The 17,285-nt window shown below is 34.2% G+C and overlaps 1 protein-coding gene across 2 annotated transcripts in view; it reads left to right on the plus strand.

Moving 5' to 3' along the window:
* LOC124356600 (protein bark beetle) overlaps positions 1-7,889 on the plus strand; it is a 131,666-nt gene extending 123,777 nt beyond the window's left edge. For both annotated transcript variants that reach the window (XM_046807698.1, XM_046807699.1), the window contains 6 exons: positions 1,018-1,143; positions 3,436-3,565; positions 4,605-4,806; positions 5,194-5,450; positions 6,177-6,372; positions 7,472-7,889. In XM_046807698.1, the coding sequence (XP_046663654.1) occupies positions 1,018-1,143; positions 3,436-3,565; positions 4,605-4,806; positions 5,194-5,450; positions 6,177-6,372; positions 7,472-7,857 (1,297 nt within the window). In that variant the 3' untranslated portion in view covers positions 7,858-7,889. The remainder of the gene's footprint in view (positions 1-1,017; positions 1,144-3,435; positions 3,566-4,604; positions 4,807-5,193; positions 5,451-6,176; positions 6,373-7,471) is intronic.
* Positions 7,890-17,285: the final 9,396 nt, after the last annotated feature.

Consider the following 17,285-nt stretch of genomic DNA (forward strand, 5'->3'; position numbering starts at 1 on the left):
CATTAGCAGAAAATAAATCCAACCTGGGGATAGTTGGTGCGGTTTTCAATGAGACCAAAAACTTCAATGAGGGTTAAAAACTTTACAATTCAGTTCTATATACCAGTGATGAGATATTAAAAAGATATATATATATATATATATATATATATATATATAATGAAACTATTATACATAAGCCTCTCTTATTTATAGTCTGTCAAAATATAATATGGATACTGTTGTACATATTTGTAAAGGTTAGTGGGGGGATTTAAGTAAATTGAGTTTTACATTTGTGTTTTTAAGACATATCTAATTAGAGGTATTCCAGAAATAATTTATGAAGAATAAAGTAAAACATATAACTGTCTAAAAGTCAAAATGTGCCACAAATTTTTAAACTGTTTCCTACTTTCTTGGAGTAATTTGTCTATTATTTTAACATTATTAAAGACCTGCAATTTTAACAACAAACATTAGCAGATTCAAAATAACAGCCTAAGTATAAAAAGTGGTGACATTTACAGAATACTCAGTATTTTCTTTCAAGCTTGCAAAATAAAAATGATGTACTATAAGTCTTCATGTATCAAGAATCTTTATTAGTCTTAAAACATAACAATGAATTACACAGTTGACAAACTAAACTAAGTTTTCATGTTGTTAACAACAACAATGTATTAATACATTAGTGTTTTATAAGTATTTACATTTTGAAGTGGGTGATAATTTTGTTACTTTAGTGTTCACCCGTTCTTTGGAGTGATTAAAAATATATTTAATGTATTCCTCAAATGTTTTCATTGTTTGTTATACATATATTTCGATTTTGCAATCACCTACTTTGGCTGAGATGACTCCCTGTGGAAACACCCTGCACAAAAATTACGAAACTTAAATAATGTGTTTGTGCATTCCTAAAAGTTCCGTAAATTGCTAGAGAAAAAAATGGTATAAACAATTACAAACTTTTTTGCGTATTAAGATTGTTATAACTTTTCAAGCAATAATTAACAAGAACCTCTCTGCTTGTAGACAAGATGTGTGGAAGACTCCGATCGATGCCAGAAACAACTACTGGGGTTTCAACGAAACGATTGCGGTTAGTGGACGGATACGAGACCGTTCCGACGAGCCTCACCTACTGGAGGTAGACTTCCGGTAAGTTTGTGGAATTGTTATATTGGTGTTTTCTAAATCCGTACATTAACACATTCGCGACAATCGTGATTTTATCGATTTTTTAATATGCCTTATGTATTATGCACTATATAATGTTAAAAAACCGTTTTTTTTTTTTTTTTTTTTTTTGTCAAAAGCTTTAATTTTGATTGTACATAACATAAAGTATACTTGTTTTAGCGAAATAAATATATTGAGTATTTTTTTTAGTTTTTTTGCCGTGGGGCTCTAGAGACCCATGCCGGAATGAAGTAATAATGTATTGATTGAGACCGTCGTGGGGCTCTAGAGGGACACGTGGCTTCGCTCTCGTTCTGCCTTCGGACATAAAAAAATACCAAACAGTTGTGTGCTGCAACTGCTTCCGGCCTGACTGACGAACATAACCTCAAAGTCAGCTTAATTCTACACGTGGTTGCGGTCTAGCTGACACACTGAACCTCAAAGTTTTATGTAGCAGCGTTCCAGTTTAGTGTCAAACAAAAAGTACATATTTTTTGTGATAATTTCCATCTCATAACATTCTTGGCCATTCCAAATTGCCGTAAGATACATTAGATAAGTCTCTTGCAAATACGGCTGATCTAAACCAACTATACAAATCAAACAAAGCGTGGGGCTCTACAGCCCCACGCCGGGTTTTAAGAAAGAGTGCATGAGGCTCTAGAGCTCCACGTCGGTGAGAAAGTACTAATATCATGCAATGGAAGCAACCTCTTCAAGACTCCAATACTAAATTAAAGGTTTTGGTTGATCGTCTGTTTACTACAGATGGATCTCCACTGGGAGGTCAAAGTATTTCAAGTTGTGTGAGCAATGTTTCGACACATTTTTAACTGTAAAACTTAATAGTTGTTGCTCCAGGGTAAGCCTAGGAACTAAGACCATGGACTTCTTAAAAAAAAATATACAAAACCAGGATTCAGTTACTTGAAGGTGTGTAGATTTTCCAGTAAAAAGAGAATAATCAGTGAATCACCTCTGACTGAATTGTCCAGTTGTTTCAAAGCATTATGAGGAGTGGACTGGAACATATTTTTTTAAGCTTTTTTTCAATGAAGGTATAAACGAGGCACACCCCAGAAAGACAGTAGAATTTTTTTATTGTCCGCAACTTTATGAGAACTGATAGTTAGGGGAGCACAAAAGATACATTGTTGCTCACTCTCTTGCCCCAAGTATCAATATTGTGAGTGTAAAACATCACTTTCTGTATTGCTGCTCAAGACACTGAAAGTTATTTGTGTAATAATAATTTTACAGTGTTTTAGTGGACGATCAAGTCAAAATACTATACTGGAACAGCTTTTCACATGATATGTTTGTTATAATCAGCTGTAATACTTCCTACTGGATATTCTACATTAGCTTACCCTTAAGAGCGCTGGATATAAATTTCCTTTTTTTTTATTCCTCCCTAATGTGATATCAATATAAAAATGTTTACTCACTTAAAGTGCTATTTGAATTAAGATTTATAAAGTTATTATTGGACAAAATTGTTAAAATTGAATTTGAAAGAAATATTTTCCAGTTTAGTGAAAACGCAAAAATATAATCACTACTTTAAAAAGGTTGAGAACAATGATTGGAGCGCAGCTGTTTTCTGACGTTCAGTCAATATTCTAATGCATCAGTTTTACGGAAATTTCAATTCAATTCAAAACAGCTTTATTCACTTAGCATATAAACATATGTACAAGAATAGTGTCAGGATTTAATTCACGTTCTTACTCGGTTAAAAAAAAAAAACAAGATAACAGAAAATACAAGATATATCACAGGAAATAGGAAAAGTTTAAAATACAATTATTACAGTTGTTAAAAGGTTAAAATTAAAACAGCTTTTGGCATAAAACAACTATGGAGTACTCTACCTTCAGAATCATTACAGGAATTCATTAAAGGAATGTATAGCCTTGTTAATGAGAAACTTTTAAATTTTATTTTAAATTTATTGAATGTATCCTCTGACTTAATTTCGATAGGAAGATTGTTGTAAAATTTTAATCCAATATACTTTGGTTTCTTTTAAAAAATTTTTAAGGTATGGAGGGGCTTATTGCTACATTATTACCTTGTAGCAACATCAGTTCTTGATAGAGAAATAAAACTCTGATTACTATATTTGCCATTATACCTATGCATGATAGTTACTGTCATACGCGTGGGAAAAGGGTGAAGGTTGCTAATTGTAGCTATTTCATGTAAATTCCAAGTTCTTTGATCGTGTTGAATAATTTACACAGTACGTGGTTGTCCCTTGTCCAGGCCATTCCAGATGAACAACCGATCTATCCTGTCTGGGAAATGTCCTCCTGGCTGGGACCTTGTGGCTGACACTTGTTACATCTACATCGGGGCTCCTATGACGTTCCAGGAGGCCAGGGACTTCTGTCGGGTAAATAGCTTCATCCTTGTCACAGTCAGAATATACTTTATGAATTGAATGTTTATATCAGAGATGTGCTTTAATCTAGATAGTTATAATGTTACCAAAGTTTTGTCGGATTTCTAAACATTTTAAATAATATTTTGTGATATGTTTACCAATTCTGTTTTTGTATTTTACATCTAATATTATTGACACACAATGCTAATTTTAGTTACATATTAGCTAATAATATTAGTTTATTTTATCAGTAAGAGATGTTTAATTTCATCAACATTTTACAAAGTTCTTTAGTGAGAAAATTCCATACAGTAAGAGAAACTTTGACGACTAAGCCCATAGCATCTATAGTAACACATTTATTCTAGGACTGGTGTTATAATGTTATTATTACATCATTACATCTTAACAACTACAGGAAAAGGATACACCGTTGTAAACTAAGGAAATTATATTTTTGGTCAATAAATTCATGAAATCAATATTTTGATTCATTATAAGAAACAAATTTAAATTTTAAATAAAAATTATGAAATTTAAATAAATTTGTTCACTGTGAGTAAGAACATAGAAAAAAATTGGGGAGGGTCCAGGCAGCTAATATTTTTCTGTAGTGGACAAATATTAAGGCTCCACTTTGTTCCTTCAAAAGTTTTTGACCCGTTTCTTTCTTGAGAGCGATCTTTCAGCAGTACATGTCAGTAATACTGAATTATTAAGAATTTTATTTTTGCAAAAATTATTTGAGTAAAACATGTATTGATGGTTAAAAAACAGATATGATACTAAAAATACCAGTTATTAAAGAAATAGATGTAAGTTATTGTGGGAAGTCATTACTCTTTTCTGTTACGCCATCTTGTTCGAAACAGAGTTTTGTATAATAGCATTTTTAACATACTACAGAAAATAAATGACATAATTTATACAAATCTGATCTGGTTTAGAGAATCTAAAATATTCAGTTACTCTAAAACAGTTATTCTTGCCTAAAGAACAGGATTTCCTGCAGGTAAATGTTATATCAGTTGTAAAATTCTTGTTACAGTCGGACAATGCATCAATGCCCTACGTGATGGGCAACTCCCTGGAGATATTCAACTTCCTGCGGAGACAACAGCAGAAGTACAACTTCTACGACCGTGTGTGGGTTCAGCACATTGACCGGATCAACCAGTGCACAGTGTTCGTGTACCAGACGATAGAGGTCGATCACTGCCTCCGTCTGAACCCTTTCCTCTGTGAGATGGGTAAGTGTCTGGTTGGTGGTTTGGAAATCAATTTAGGACTTTATAAATTGCAGCTTTGAAAATTGTCTACAATTAATCTAGTTTTATCATTAATTATACAGAATTAATGATAGGATCGGAAGTAACTGTGATGAAAAATAATGAAATCAGTATCAATGAAGAGATTGATAAAACATCTCATATTACTCCTAGATAGAATCACTAGGGATAAAAACAACCAAAGAACAAGAGCAACAGTACTGTCAATAGATATTTCCATTAACAATTCCAAACAAGCAATTGGACTTGAGCGGCAGGCTCCCTGTCGAGGTAATCAAAGGTGAATGCCTGGGAGAGGGTTTACCTAAAACACCAAAAATGTAATACACATTACTTTTCACCTTGCAGATCCGAAGGTCCACATCTCACTGCTCAGCTGGAAGGATGATATGGTCACCGTGGCTGTGCTAGGATCTGTGTTGGCAGCCATCTTGTTGGTCGCTGTGCTCGTGTTCCTGTGGCTATCAAAGAATCGGCACCGCCGTGCTGAGCGGCTCCAGCGGCGTAACTCCATACGTCAGTCTCTCCACTCAGTTCGCTCTATTGGATCTAGCCACGGTGGCTTTGCCACAATCAATGCGTACAGGCACAAACACGCCATGCAGGTTAGTCTCATTTGCTACGTTGTTATCCAAATGTTGTCTTGATTGAATTTCAACTCTCTTTCAAATATGTACGATGTATAAGTTGTTTGGACGATTTTTATGTTTACTGACCCATAAAATTACGAAATTTGTTCCAAAAATACATGAACTAATCCTATATAGTGGTTTGTAGTTAAAGGTTTCGCCTCAAATTAATGTATGACACCATTATGAAAATGTATCGAGGATGTTTCCTTTCCGTATTGGTCCGGTTGTGGAGCCATCAAACTGTTTCAGTTCTTATAAAACCTAAAACCTTTCTCTTATGATAAGGCTGTATGGAAGAAAAGGTAGTTTTTAGTAATATCTGAGAAGACAATCAAGATCTACACTCTTGGTCTTTTGAAAACCTATAACTTCCTTTCTTGATGAAAATACAAAACTGTGAACCTCTCAATGACAGCTGACTAACTTATTTCTGGGAATCCTCCACACACCCAAACACTACAATCCCAACTCAACATTTGGAGTTAAAAAGTGGCGTACTTAGGTTTTTTTTACACCTATAAAATAAAAGTAGGAAGATGGAATATGTTACAGACTAGAAAATCCATCTGAAAATAATGGTAAGATCATCGTTTAACTACTAAATCCAAAGTAAAAATCGGTTTCAGTTGATTGTCTGATGTGGTTTCTAACTTATAATATCAATATAATGAGTTATGAGGTGAATGACTTGTGTCACAGAGCCAGACATCGACACCGACCCTGAACAAAAGTAGTGACTATAAGAAGATGGCTGGTAGCATAGACTCTATGGACAAGAGTCAGCTGAATTCTTCGCTCGAGGAGGAAACACAAAGCTATGACATCTACGAAGCCCACAACCCCTCGGCCTCGGAGGCCGTCAACCCCAGTTTCGACCTGTCCTACAGAAACCAAGGTGAGGGTGAGAACACTTAAAACTATATTTTTATCACTTTCATCTTGATTGCAACAAAATAACACATTAGGAAAAATTTTCTGAAAATAGTTTATTTTTTTTACGAGTTAGGAAATAATACTAAAATGTGTTGTTATTAAATGTAATGTTATAAGTAGGACATTAAATTACAATTGTGATTGTTATTTATTGTAGTTCCGGAAATATATCAATTGAAGTACATGAAAATGAACTGTTATTTTTAAATTAGTAAATAATAATTTTTGTTATCAATGGCAATAAATGCATTAAGAAGCAATCCTCAGCAAAAGCCATTAAGACTTCTTTTTAAAACTATACCAATAAATTATTTTTGACGTGTTCGTACTGTTTCTGGAATCACAGTACCGTCCGTCTAATGGCTGATATCGCAACATCTCATTTGTTAACAAGGTAGGAATATGTGACATCATGTGTCGCACATCAAGCTTCCTGAGCTCATTTTATTCTTGAGATGTTATATAGATAGACAGACAGACAATCATATAGAAAGGAAATTTTTACTTTACCCTGGCACAAAAGAGAAATAGCGCAGCCTACTGCATGATAGGTTTCAATGACGCTCAGCCAAATCTCAATATGGATATGGACCATCATAGAACTTATTCTTGTCCATGTAGTTTCTTGTCCAATTAGTTTCATGCACTAAATTTCGTGATAGTTAGATACATGTGCTGTACTATTTTTCAAGTTAAAATGTCATGATTGTATTCAGTTTGTTGACAAATTTATTTATTCTGCGATTTTTGTTGTCATCATGGTTGCCCATAAGACCAATGAAAAATGTTCGCTAATGCTCAGCCAAATCCTATGGACTTGCATGCGCTATCATTGAACTCGATGTTGCCCATATATATATATATATCTGTTGTCTGAGGTCTGTTGTTTCTCGAGATATTGTACAGTAGACACACAGAAAGAAATAAATGACAATTTTCCAGTACCTTGAGTGATAAACTTCACTAATGTTCAGCCAATAACTAATAGTTATATTACATTAATAAACTGCCATGTAAATCATTTCACTGTGGAAATATTCAATTCTTCGGTTCATGTACAGGTTTCCGAGACAACTCAACGTTCGCATCACGCACAAACAGCACATGGCAATCACAAGAGGACTACTTTAACAATGCCTCGACACTGCCACTGCACACCTCACTTACGTCTTCTACTCTAAATGGAGTGAAGACAGACCCTGACTTCCAGACAGAGAGAGAGTACAATGTGTACTACGAGCGGCCCAAGAGTGCTGCGCTGTTAGAGACTAATCTGGATGAGCCCCAACCCTCCGCTCGCCAGGCTGCTCCTTCTCCCCCGCCGCGACCCCGTTCTGAGACTCTATTGGAGACGGACCTGGACTACCCTCCACCCCCCAGTCCTCGTGACCTACGTACCTTCCAGCCCCTGCTCAGCAAGAGCCAACCCCTAGAGACTGCTATGTGAGGTATCCTGGAATCTAAATTTATCTTCAATCATAATAAGAAACTAGCTTAAAAGGATGATTGTAGAGGTAAAAAAGTTGACATAATCAACATTGAGCTGCTCACTTCAGAAATCAAAATGAAAGAAATTAGTAAGTTTTCCCTCACTCAAAAGTGATTTTTTTTTCTAGTTGTCCTGTAGTTTTATTGATTTTGAACATTCATTTTCAACTATAGTGGAACTTTGATAATCCAAACTAAATGGAACGTAAATAATTTTGTACATTGAAATTATTTGAGTCATCAAATACAGTGTTTTGTTCAAATAAGTACCTGAAACATGACTCAAAAGACATTGTTGTTGTTGTTGTTGTGATCGTTCACTATTAAGTTATCTCATTTGACTACGAGAAAAACTATGAATACTAACAGTAACAAAACATAGCAACCTCCTAGTAGAGACCCGATGTATTATTTCGAGACACAGTAAAACCAGATGCCTTCTTGATCAGGAAAAAAATTTATTTTTCCATTGCAAGAATCGAGAATAATTTAAAAATGTCATTATTTATGAAGCAATGGTTTGTACCTAACAGTCTCTTTTATGCTACAATATTTATGCTCTGATGTCAAAACAATGCGGGGTTTCGTTTTGAGCTTCTTCATCACCAACTATTTTTGGATTCCTTCTGACGAACGCGACTTCAGATTTCAGAAGTTAAGTCTGCAACAGCATCACATTTTAAATGCTGAACGTAAGAGGAAGGTGAACTGAAGCTTAACTCAACATTCACATCACTACAATATTGTTATTCCTATCACACTCATAACACAATTCCTGTGGCACAATTGTTCCTATGGAAACAAATACAGTCTTTCTACTATGTTCATTCCTAAATTGCATTAGGATTATCAAGATTCCTGATCTCAATTTCTAATATAACCTGAACATTTTCATATGGCAATCGATTATTTTATAATCAGTATTTACCAAAGAGCATTTTATTGTTTAAAAAATAAAAAAGTAACAGTTTCTTTTATGCTACAATATTGTTATTCCTACCACACTGATAATACAATTCCTGTGACACAATTGTTCCTATAGAAACAAGTAGTCTTTCTACTATGATCATTTCTAAATTGCATTTGGATTATCAAGATTCCTGATCTCAATTTCTAATGTGACATGAACATTTTCATATGTTAATCAATCAGTATTTACCAAAAGGCCTTTTATTGTTTTAAAAATAAAAAAAGAATATTACATTTAGTATGTAAATAAACATTCGTCTAATACGTTATAATTCTAATGTTGAAGATAATTTAGACTAATAGGACTTCAAAATAGAAAACAAACTTCATAGAAATATATCAATAGCATTATGGGAAGAGGAATAGTAGAATGTCAGGTGTGAAGCATGCAGCACAATTATTGTTTTATATACTTGTAGTTTTTTTGGAATTCTCTTGTTGTGTTGGAAATAACGAGACAAATTACTATGACTTAAGCGTATTTATGTTTACATTCCATCCATTGTAAGACTATATTATACTTAATATGATACTTAAAAATTAATACATTATGTCATTGATTACTTAAGTCTTCCAATATTTTATAGTCTTAACCCTCTCCCGCTCGCAAGGCATGAATCGGCACGGCCACAATATAGCCACTGCAGCCTAAACGGCACAGATCGGCATGCACTGCTTTATCTACTAGAGCCGATAAGTGCTGCTCTCGAGTAGCAATAGTTTGTACTACTACGGGTTGTTTGCTATCAGGAGACCATTTACTTTACTTTAAAAGTAGATTTATTCTATTATTTTGCTATTTATATTAGTTGTGCGGAAACAATGGCGGGTTGCTGTCGTACACTTCGTGACAGTGAAATCGATCTCGTTATTAGTAGTGATTGCGACGATTCAAGTGAGTGTAGTGATGTACCAGAGCTTTGTGAAGTGGTTAGTGGCATTGAGGATGTAGTTCGGAGTGATCACAGTGGCAGGGGCAGTGACGGCGAGCCAGACAATGACCTTCACCAAGTAACTGCGCAACAAACAACCCGGCGCCCAGCTGTCCGTGTGCCCCCTCCATGGTCTCGTACAATCAACTTCATTGAACCAATATATAGTAAAATAATTAATATATATAATTATAGTTAATTACAATGACAGAACGTATGTAAGTTCAGACGCCGCGTATTTTGACCGAGCCCGACCGGCAGGGCGAATTAATTGAGGTTAGAAGCACCGTGAGCGCCTGGAAACAATGGGAGCGGGAGAGGGTTAACCAATATCAAGACTGAGATATAATTTTGTAAAGTGTCAACCCACTAAGCAGCATATCACTATTTTTATGTCATACATTGTTTTTAGACTTAATGAAATCAGTGAATTGTTTGCTTGCTACCGAATCTACAACTCTGAGAATATGTATTTTATACAGTTTGGTAAAAGATCAAATGATAGCATTTTAACTTGTATTAGCAACATTCATGACAATTCTACGATACCTTTTAGTAACTAACTGTAGATACCTCAAACCTTTCTCTGACATTAGAATTTATCTAGTTTTAAGGTTTTTTCGATAAGATTTAAAGTCACTGTGTTTTCTACTTATTTGCTTCTTATAGGTATTTCTGTGCTTTTTCACTACTATAATTTTATTACACATATACATAAAATATGAATTCACACAAAAAATTAGTTTTGAAAATGGAATTATGTATAGCTGGTCAAAAATATTAAAATGTTTGTTTTAATGTACCCCCGTATTGGTAAGACTGTAACTTATACTAGCCGAAGCAGAGCTCAGTGTATAAGAAAGTTTTCACCACTTTTGAGTGAATGTCCATTTTCGGATTTTGAGTCAAAAAGTCGTTTTTGAAATGTCTGTCCATACATTTCTTCAAAATGTGTATAAACATCAGCTGTCACCAAAAAACGTTTGCTGAAGTTAAATTATTTCAATTTTAGTTTGCTGAATTTAAATTATTTCAATTTTAGTTTAAAGCTGAATCATAACGTTTTAAGTAAAATTAATCATATCTAATTTAATCTCTATATCCATCTATTAAATGTGTTTGTGTTCCACAATATTCTTCAATTCCTTTATGTGTAAAAAAATTTTGTTTATGGTGCTTTTCAGCAATATGCAGCTTATGTATTGCAGTAAAAAACTCAAAAAATAAAGTAAAGTATGTTGGGAAATTCAAATATTTAAATCATATTTTTCATAAATATCAGAACCCTATAATGTTTTAGACCCATATTATAATGTATGATCAAGCACAGAAAAAAATCTTGTTTAGTTTTTAAACAGAGAATATTGGCAGAAAACTTTTTATTTTTCTTTTTTTTATGTTCTTTTCAGTAGTTTCTCTATGTTTATGTATATTTTACTTCAATTCAGAGGAATTTAAAAATTAAGAGATTTTTAGTTTTGTTGGATAATACTATTACCGTATGTGTTAGTGAAATTATTCAGCAGTGTTTGTGTTAACGCATGATGGATTGCACAAATTTCTGGGCACAAAGGTAAATTGTTCACACATAACTTTTTATAATCTTATTTAGTTTCCTTCTTATAGAAACTCTGCAAAAGAATTTTGACTAGTATTTTTTATCGTTTTACAGCATATAAATGCATATTAAATGCTCTGCATATAAAATTCTTTCTAAGAAATGTACATCTTAGTATTGTACAATTAGAGGTCAAGGTCATGTGCTGACAAGATATAAGATGAGCTCTCCAGCTGCTAATAATGACAGCCATAAAAATATCGTCGCAGGTGTGATCTTTGGTGTGTTAAATAAAGATATAGTTTTAAAATTTTAATATGAGTACACATTAATGAAAAAACTCTTAACTTTAAAATAGTTTTTGTATGTAAAGTGATACACATTATTTTATACATTTTTTTATTAGTATAAGGTGCAGAAACATTCCATTGTAAGGCTGCTGAAGTCCCGTCGTTTGCTACGATTAAGCACCACACAAAACTCATGTGATATTTTACTGTAACTATTTATTGTTATACATTAGTTGTATTAGTGTACAGAACTGTTCTATACATATTTATTGTGTTACTACGATGTGTTCTACCGAAAGTTTATGTAGCATTAGATTAAGTGTTAATGTGGAATAATAGTGTCGCTAGTGTTTACATTATTAGTTGTATAAAATTAATTACTATTAATTCATTGTGGATCGCTGACGAGATATCTCGGTAGAATGTGGTACTGTTTTCTGGGCAACTCGGTATTTATAACAAAAATGTACATTTAGTTAAATTATCCTCCATAAATTACCAACAGATTGCACTAGTATGTTCAAGTTGAAAAGTATTTAGCTCAGCTTATACTATCCGTTTTAATAGTGCTATTTACCTTAGATATTCAGTTCGAAGACTTTAGCTGCACGCGTGACCTTTGTGTGGTGATAGGTGGGAGGGGTGGCGGGGTATCATTATGCGCTGCGTCCCGAAAACATTTCCTGTGACTCATGGGTAAAACCCTCTCTTCAGGAATCGTATTGGCCTAAATAACTCACCACACTCGCTAAAATCAGTCTGTTTTGTGACAGTGCTGATTGTGGTGAAATTAAATAATAAGATAATACCAAATAATAGCAATAATAGGACTTATCCTTGTTTTTCAGTTGTTATAGTGTTATTTAACGTGTTTTAGAAATAAAGTATTTGTCAATACTAATCTGCAAATCGAAATCGTGAGTTTAAAGTCGTTAAAGCGATTGTTGCGCCTTCATCTCAGCGGCTAGCACATAAACGCAACCCGCCACACAGATATCGTTTATTTGTTGAAAGGGTAGTATTGGGGCCCTACGAGCACAGCTAAATTCCTCCAACTATAATACATAATACAAAACCAAATGTTACTTCATTTTAAAGATAGGTATAAGTGAAGTTGTACACTCAAAGTGGTGTAGCACTTCAGTTTACAGTTTGAAAGCTGTGTTACAACAAATAATTTGTAACAGCTGAGGCACACGTGCTTAAACAACTGAATCCGCAATGGGTTAATATTAAAAATCATTTTAGGTATTATATTTTGAAACCTCAACATGTACATTATTTTTATACCTGTATATACTAGCATAATTTTATGTTTAAAGTAATCTTTATACAAAGCATGATATGATATTTATCAGTATTCTATGGGCTCGTTAAGAGTACTTATACTGAGCTGGTCCTCTAATGAGAACAAGATTTTTTGATATTTTATTGCTAGTTTAGCAATTTTAATTATTAAAATTTTTTATTAGTTTTATGTAGGTAATGAAAGTATAATTTAAGAATGCATGTAATTTGTGTTCTGTAAATATGTAAATAAGATAATTTAGTTAAGTGTATGTATCTTTTTAAATATTTCAATTTCTGTTTAGGTTATAAGATTAGATGTGAATGAATTTTATTACGAATTATGGATGAATTAAATATTTTGTATAACATTTGTGTACCTTTTTCTATCATCCAGTAGTTCATTATTAATTTCTTTTCGGAAGGAACAAAAATGTTTATTTTTCATGTATTCAATAAAAAATTATTATATTTTCCACACTAATCTTTTTACATAAATTCATGAATATACTTCTTTTATTAGTTGTTTATTGCAGATTTATAAAATTTCCACTTTATTCATACTAACATAAATACAAAAAAATAGCAAATCGATTAAAATAGCAATGTTTTATTTATAGGTCAATATAAAATATTGCTTTATTTATAAGCCCAACGAATTTTACACCACAGTAATCCCAAATTTAGGTTTTATTAGCTGAATTCAAATTTGAACTGTAAAATTATATAAAAAGTTTGGTACAAATTTTGGTTATATTCATGTTGGTATTTTTGTGGAAAAGGATTTTTGGCAAAACCAATAATTTTATCACAAAATGTAATGCGTGAATGAAAATGCAGAATTACTTAGACGTGTTTTAAATTGTGACGAAACATTGGTTTAAGAATATGACGTCGAAACTAAGGCTCAATCATCCCAGTGGAGGCATTCTGGATCGCTTACCACAAAAAAGGCCTGATGAGTGCAGTTGAACATAGGTTATGCTGTGTTCTTCGATTTAAATGGCAAAATGCATCATGAATTCTTTCCACAAAGTCAATAAGGAATACTACTAGTTAGTTCAATGCTATTTGCATGAAGCAATCCGAAAAAACGTCAGATTTGTGGAAACACAATTCATGGCTTTTGCACAAGGAAAATAAACCTGCTCACAAATCGCTTGCTCGTGAGTTTTTGGCAAAAAACAGTACTGTAACGATGCCTCAGCCCCCATATCTCCAGACATGGCTTCTTGAAACTTTTTTATTTCCAAAAATAAAAAAAAAACCTTAAAGGGCTGTCGTTTTAAAAGTATAGATGACATTGCTAAAAGAGCAAAAGTCCTCTCCAAAGATCGAGTTTATGAAGTATTTCGAGGATTGGAAGAGCGCTGGCACAAGTGCATAATATCTAATGGCGACTATTTTGAACATGACATCAATGTCAATGAATAAGTATTTTTCTAAAAAATGAAAATTCCCTTTACTTTTTGAACATACACAAGGATCTGAAAACACAAAGTGAATAGTTACGTCAAAGTTAATACATTCCATGTTGGAACCTGTACTTATCCATGGGTGTGTTTGATCCACAACACAGAGCTGATTCAGAAACTATTAGAGCTGATTGATAGTTTTGAGTGGGAGGTTTACAATTAACAGCATCCAGTGATTATCACATTTTTGTGAAGCTGAGGTTTAGTTGGAGTTCGCTTGGACAGTGACAAGGAGCTCAAAATGATAGTTAACATGTGGTTGATATAAAGATCTATGATGAAAGAATTACAAGTAAAAAGGATATTCATAGCAATATTCAATATGTAGATAAAATTTTAGCTGTTCATCAATTTCCACACTCAAATCTTAGATGTGCTCACACACACTACCCAGTGCCATTACTAAAATCTGAGTCTAACCGATGCAAGTTGAGTTTACTCATTATAATTTTAAAAATATGTTCATTAAACCGCATGCAAGTAATATTTTCCCCCCAATAAAGTGTTCCTCAAACAGATAAAGTGACTTGTCATCATAAAAGAGGTTTGAAACAAAAATTCATAATGTAAGAAATATGAGTTATGGGTTTTAATACAAAGAGGTAGATGTTTAGTTTTTGTATAGCAAGTTCATGATGTCAAAATATTATTCCAAGGAATTTAGTTTGATGTATCGCTTCCAAATTGTGTAGAGCGAGAACTTACATTTTTCCTGCTACAAAATCGCAGTTGGTTTGTTTTTGACGATTAGATCATCATGGCAGTATTGATACAGAATACAGAAAGCTTTATTCATGATCATCAAGAACAGAATAGTTGTCAATCAATAATAAAAATAATAAGTTATGAAACATAACATTGAAAGGAAAGAACAAAAATTAACAACAAAAACATTACAAGTCAGGAGTTGAGAATGTCATAAAACTCATCGAGACTGTAGATAGAGTTCTTCACCAGCCACTTGTGTAGTCTTCTTTTTAGAGTTTTAGCGTTGCCGGTCTTGATGGCATCAGGAAGGGAGTTCAGAAGCTTGGTTCCAGCAAATGATGGTTTTTTGGTGAAGAGCGTTGTTCTATGAGCTGGTAGACGGTGAGCTTGAGCCTGTCTAGTGTAGTAGTTGTGCACCTCACTGTTTCTCGGGAAGTTTTGCTTGGAAGCATATATGATGACTTCGATGATGTAAATTGAAGTCACAGTGAGAATGTCGAGTTCAGTAAAAGATTCTCTGCAGCTGTCTCGGGAAGAGAGGTCGGCCATGATTCTTATGGCCCGCTTCTGCAAGATTAGTACCCTCTGGAGATTACCATTTGAAGAACTCCCCCAAAGGATGATTCCATACCGAAGATGGCTCTCAAAGAGAGAGTGGTAGGCTATTTTTAGAGCAGATGTTGTGCCCGTAGCTTTTATCCTTTTGAGAGCAAAGAGAGCAGAGCTGAGCTTTGAGCTAAGGTAATCAATGTGGCAACTCCATGTAAGATTTTGGTCTAATATCATACCTAAATGTTTAAGCTCATCCACTTTTTCTAGATCTGGTGGGCCTGATATGTGGTCTTTATGTCTGCCTAGTGCAAGGAGTTTTGTTTTGGATGGGTTGAAAACAAGGTCGTTATTTAGGCAATATTGTTGGGCCATGCTAACAGATATATACGTGTTGATTTCTAGTGACTCCGCTGTTGAACTGCTGGTGATAAGAGCTGTGTCATCTGCGTATGATACAGGATGACTAAAAGCCTCGAGTGTTTTACCTAGATCACTAGTGAATAAAATGAATAGGACGGGTCCCAACACAGATCCTTGCGGAACTCCTCTTCTAACATACTGTGGAAGTGAATGAAGAGCCTTCGTCAAGCCCTTAGCTGTGTGTTTCAGCTCAACTATTTGCTGTCGCCCAGAGAGGTAGCTTTCGAACCATTTCAGGGCTATACCGCTGACACCCAAGGTTCTGATTTTGTATAAAATAAGCTTATGAGACAGTGAGTCAAATGCTTTACTCATATCGAGAAAAACAGTTGTTACAGTATTTTCAGACTCAATATTATCAATTATACACTCAATGAGCTCAGCAAGGGCGGTGATAGTCGATTTGCCCGGGATGAACCCATGTTGTCCTTTTGGCAGCAGATTGTTACGCTGAAGGTGCTCTAACAGTCTCGAGAGAACTATTTTTTCCAAAACTTTTGATACAGTGGGCACAAGGGAGATTGGTCTATAGTTCTTGATGTCATGCTTACTCCCTTGCTTATGCAGTGGATATACCTTTGACATTTTTAATTTTGAGGGAAATAATCCCTGAGTCAGAGACTTGTTGATTACATCCGTTAAGGGTTGGCAGGTTACAGAGCTGCAATACTTCAGTATTTTTGAAGAAATGTCATCATAGCCTGAGGAGGAAGAGGATTTTAGAGAATTTATAGTGTTGAATACTTCCTCATTAGATGTAAGATTGAACATGTTAAGTCCTGTTCCTGTGAAGTTTGAACATAAGTTAACGTCTTTGGCGCTAGGAGCATTGTTATGACCGAGAGTTACTTCTGCAATTGTTGTAAAATAGGTATTAAAATGTTCAGCTATGGTAAAAATGTCGTCTAGGTAGGTGTCATCATCAGTATTTTTTAATTTCCACGTGGATTCTGAAGCTTCTCTCTTTGGTGCTCTTTCGCTATTAATGACGCTCCAGACTGCTTTGCTCTTGTTGCTTGCTTCGGCGATGAAGTTGGAGTTTGTTTCCCTTCTAAGACTTTTTAGTTTTAAGTCGTAGGATTTCTTCTTCTGGGCAGTATCCTCTTTAGCCTCAATTTGTCCACTGGCTAAGTAGCGCTCGTGGGCTTGGATGAAAGACATCCGCAGTATGTTTACTTCAGGGTTGTTAAATTCTT

This window comes from Homalodisca vitripennis, chromosome 3 (assembly GCF_021130785.1).
Source record: "Homalodisca vitripennis isolate AUS2020 chromosome 3, UT_GWSS_2.1, whole genome shotgun sequence".
Lineage (NCBI taxonomy): Eukaryota > Metazoa > Arthropoda > Insecta > Hemiptera > Cicadellidae > Homalodisca > Homalodisca vitripennis.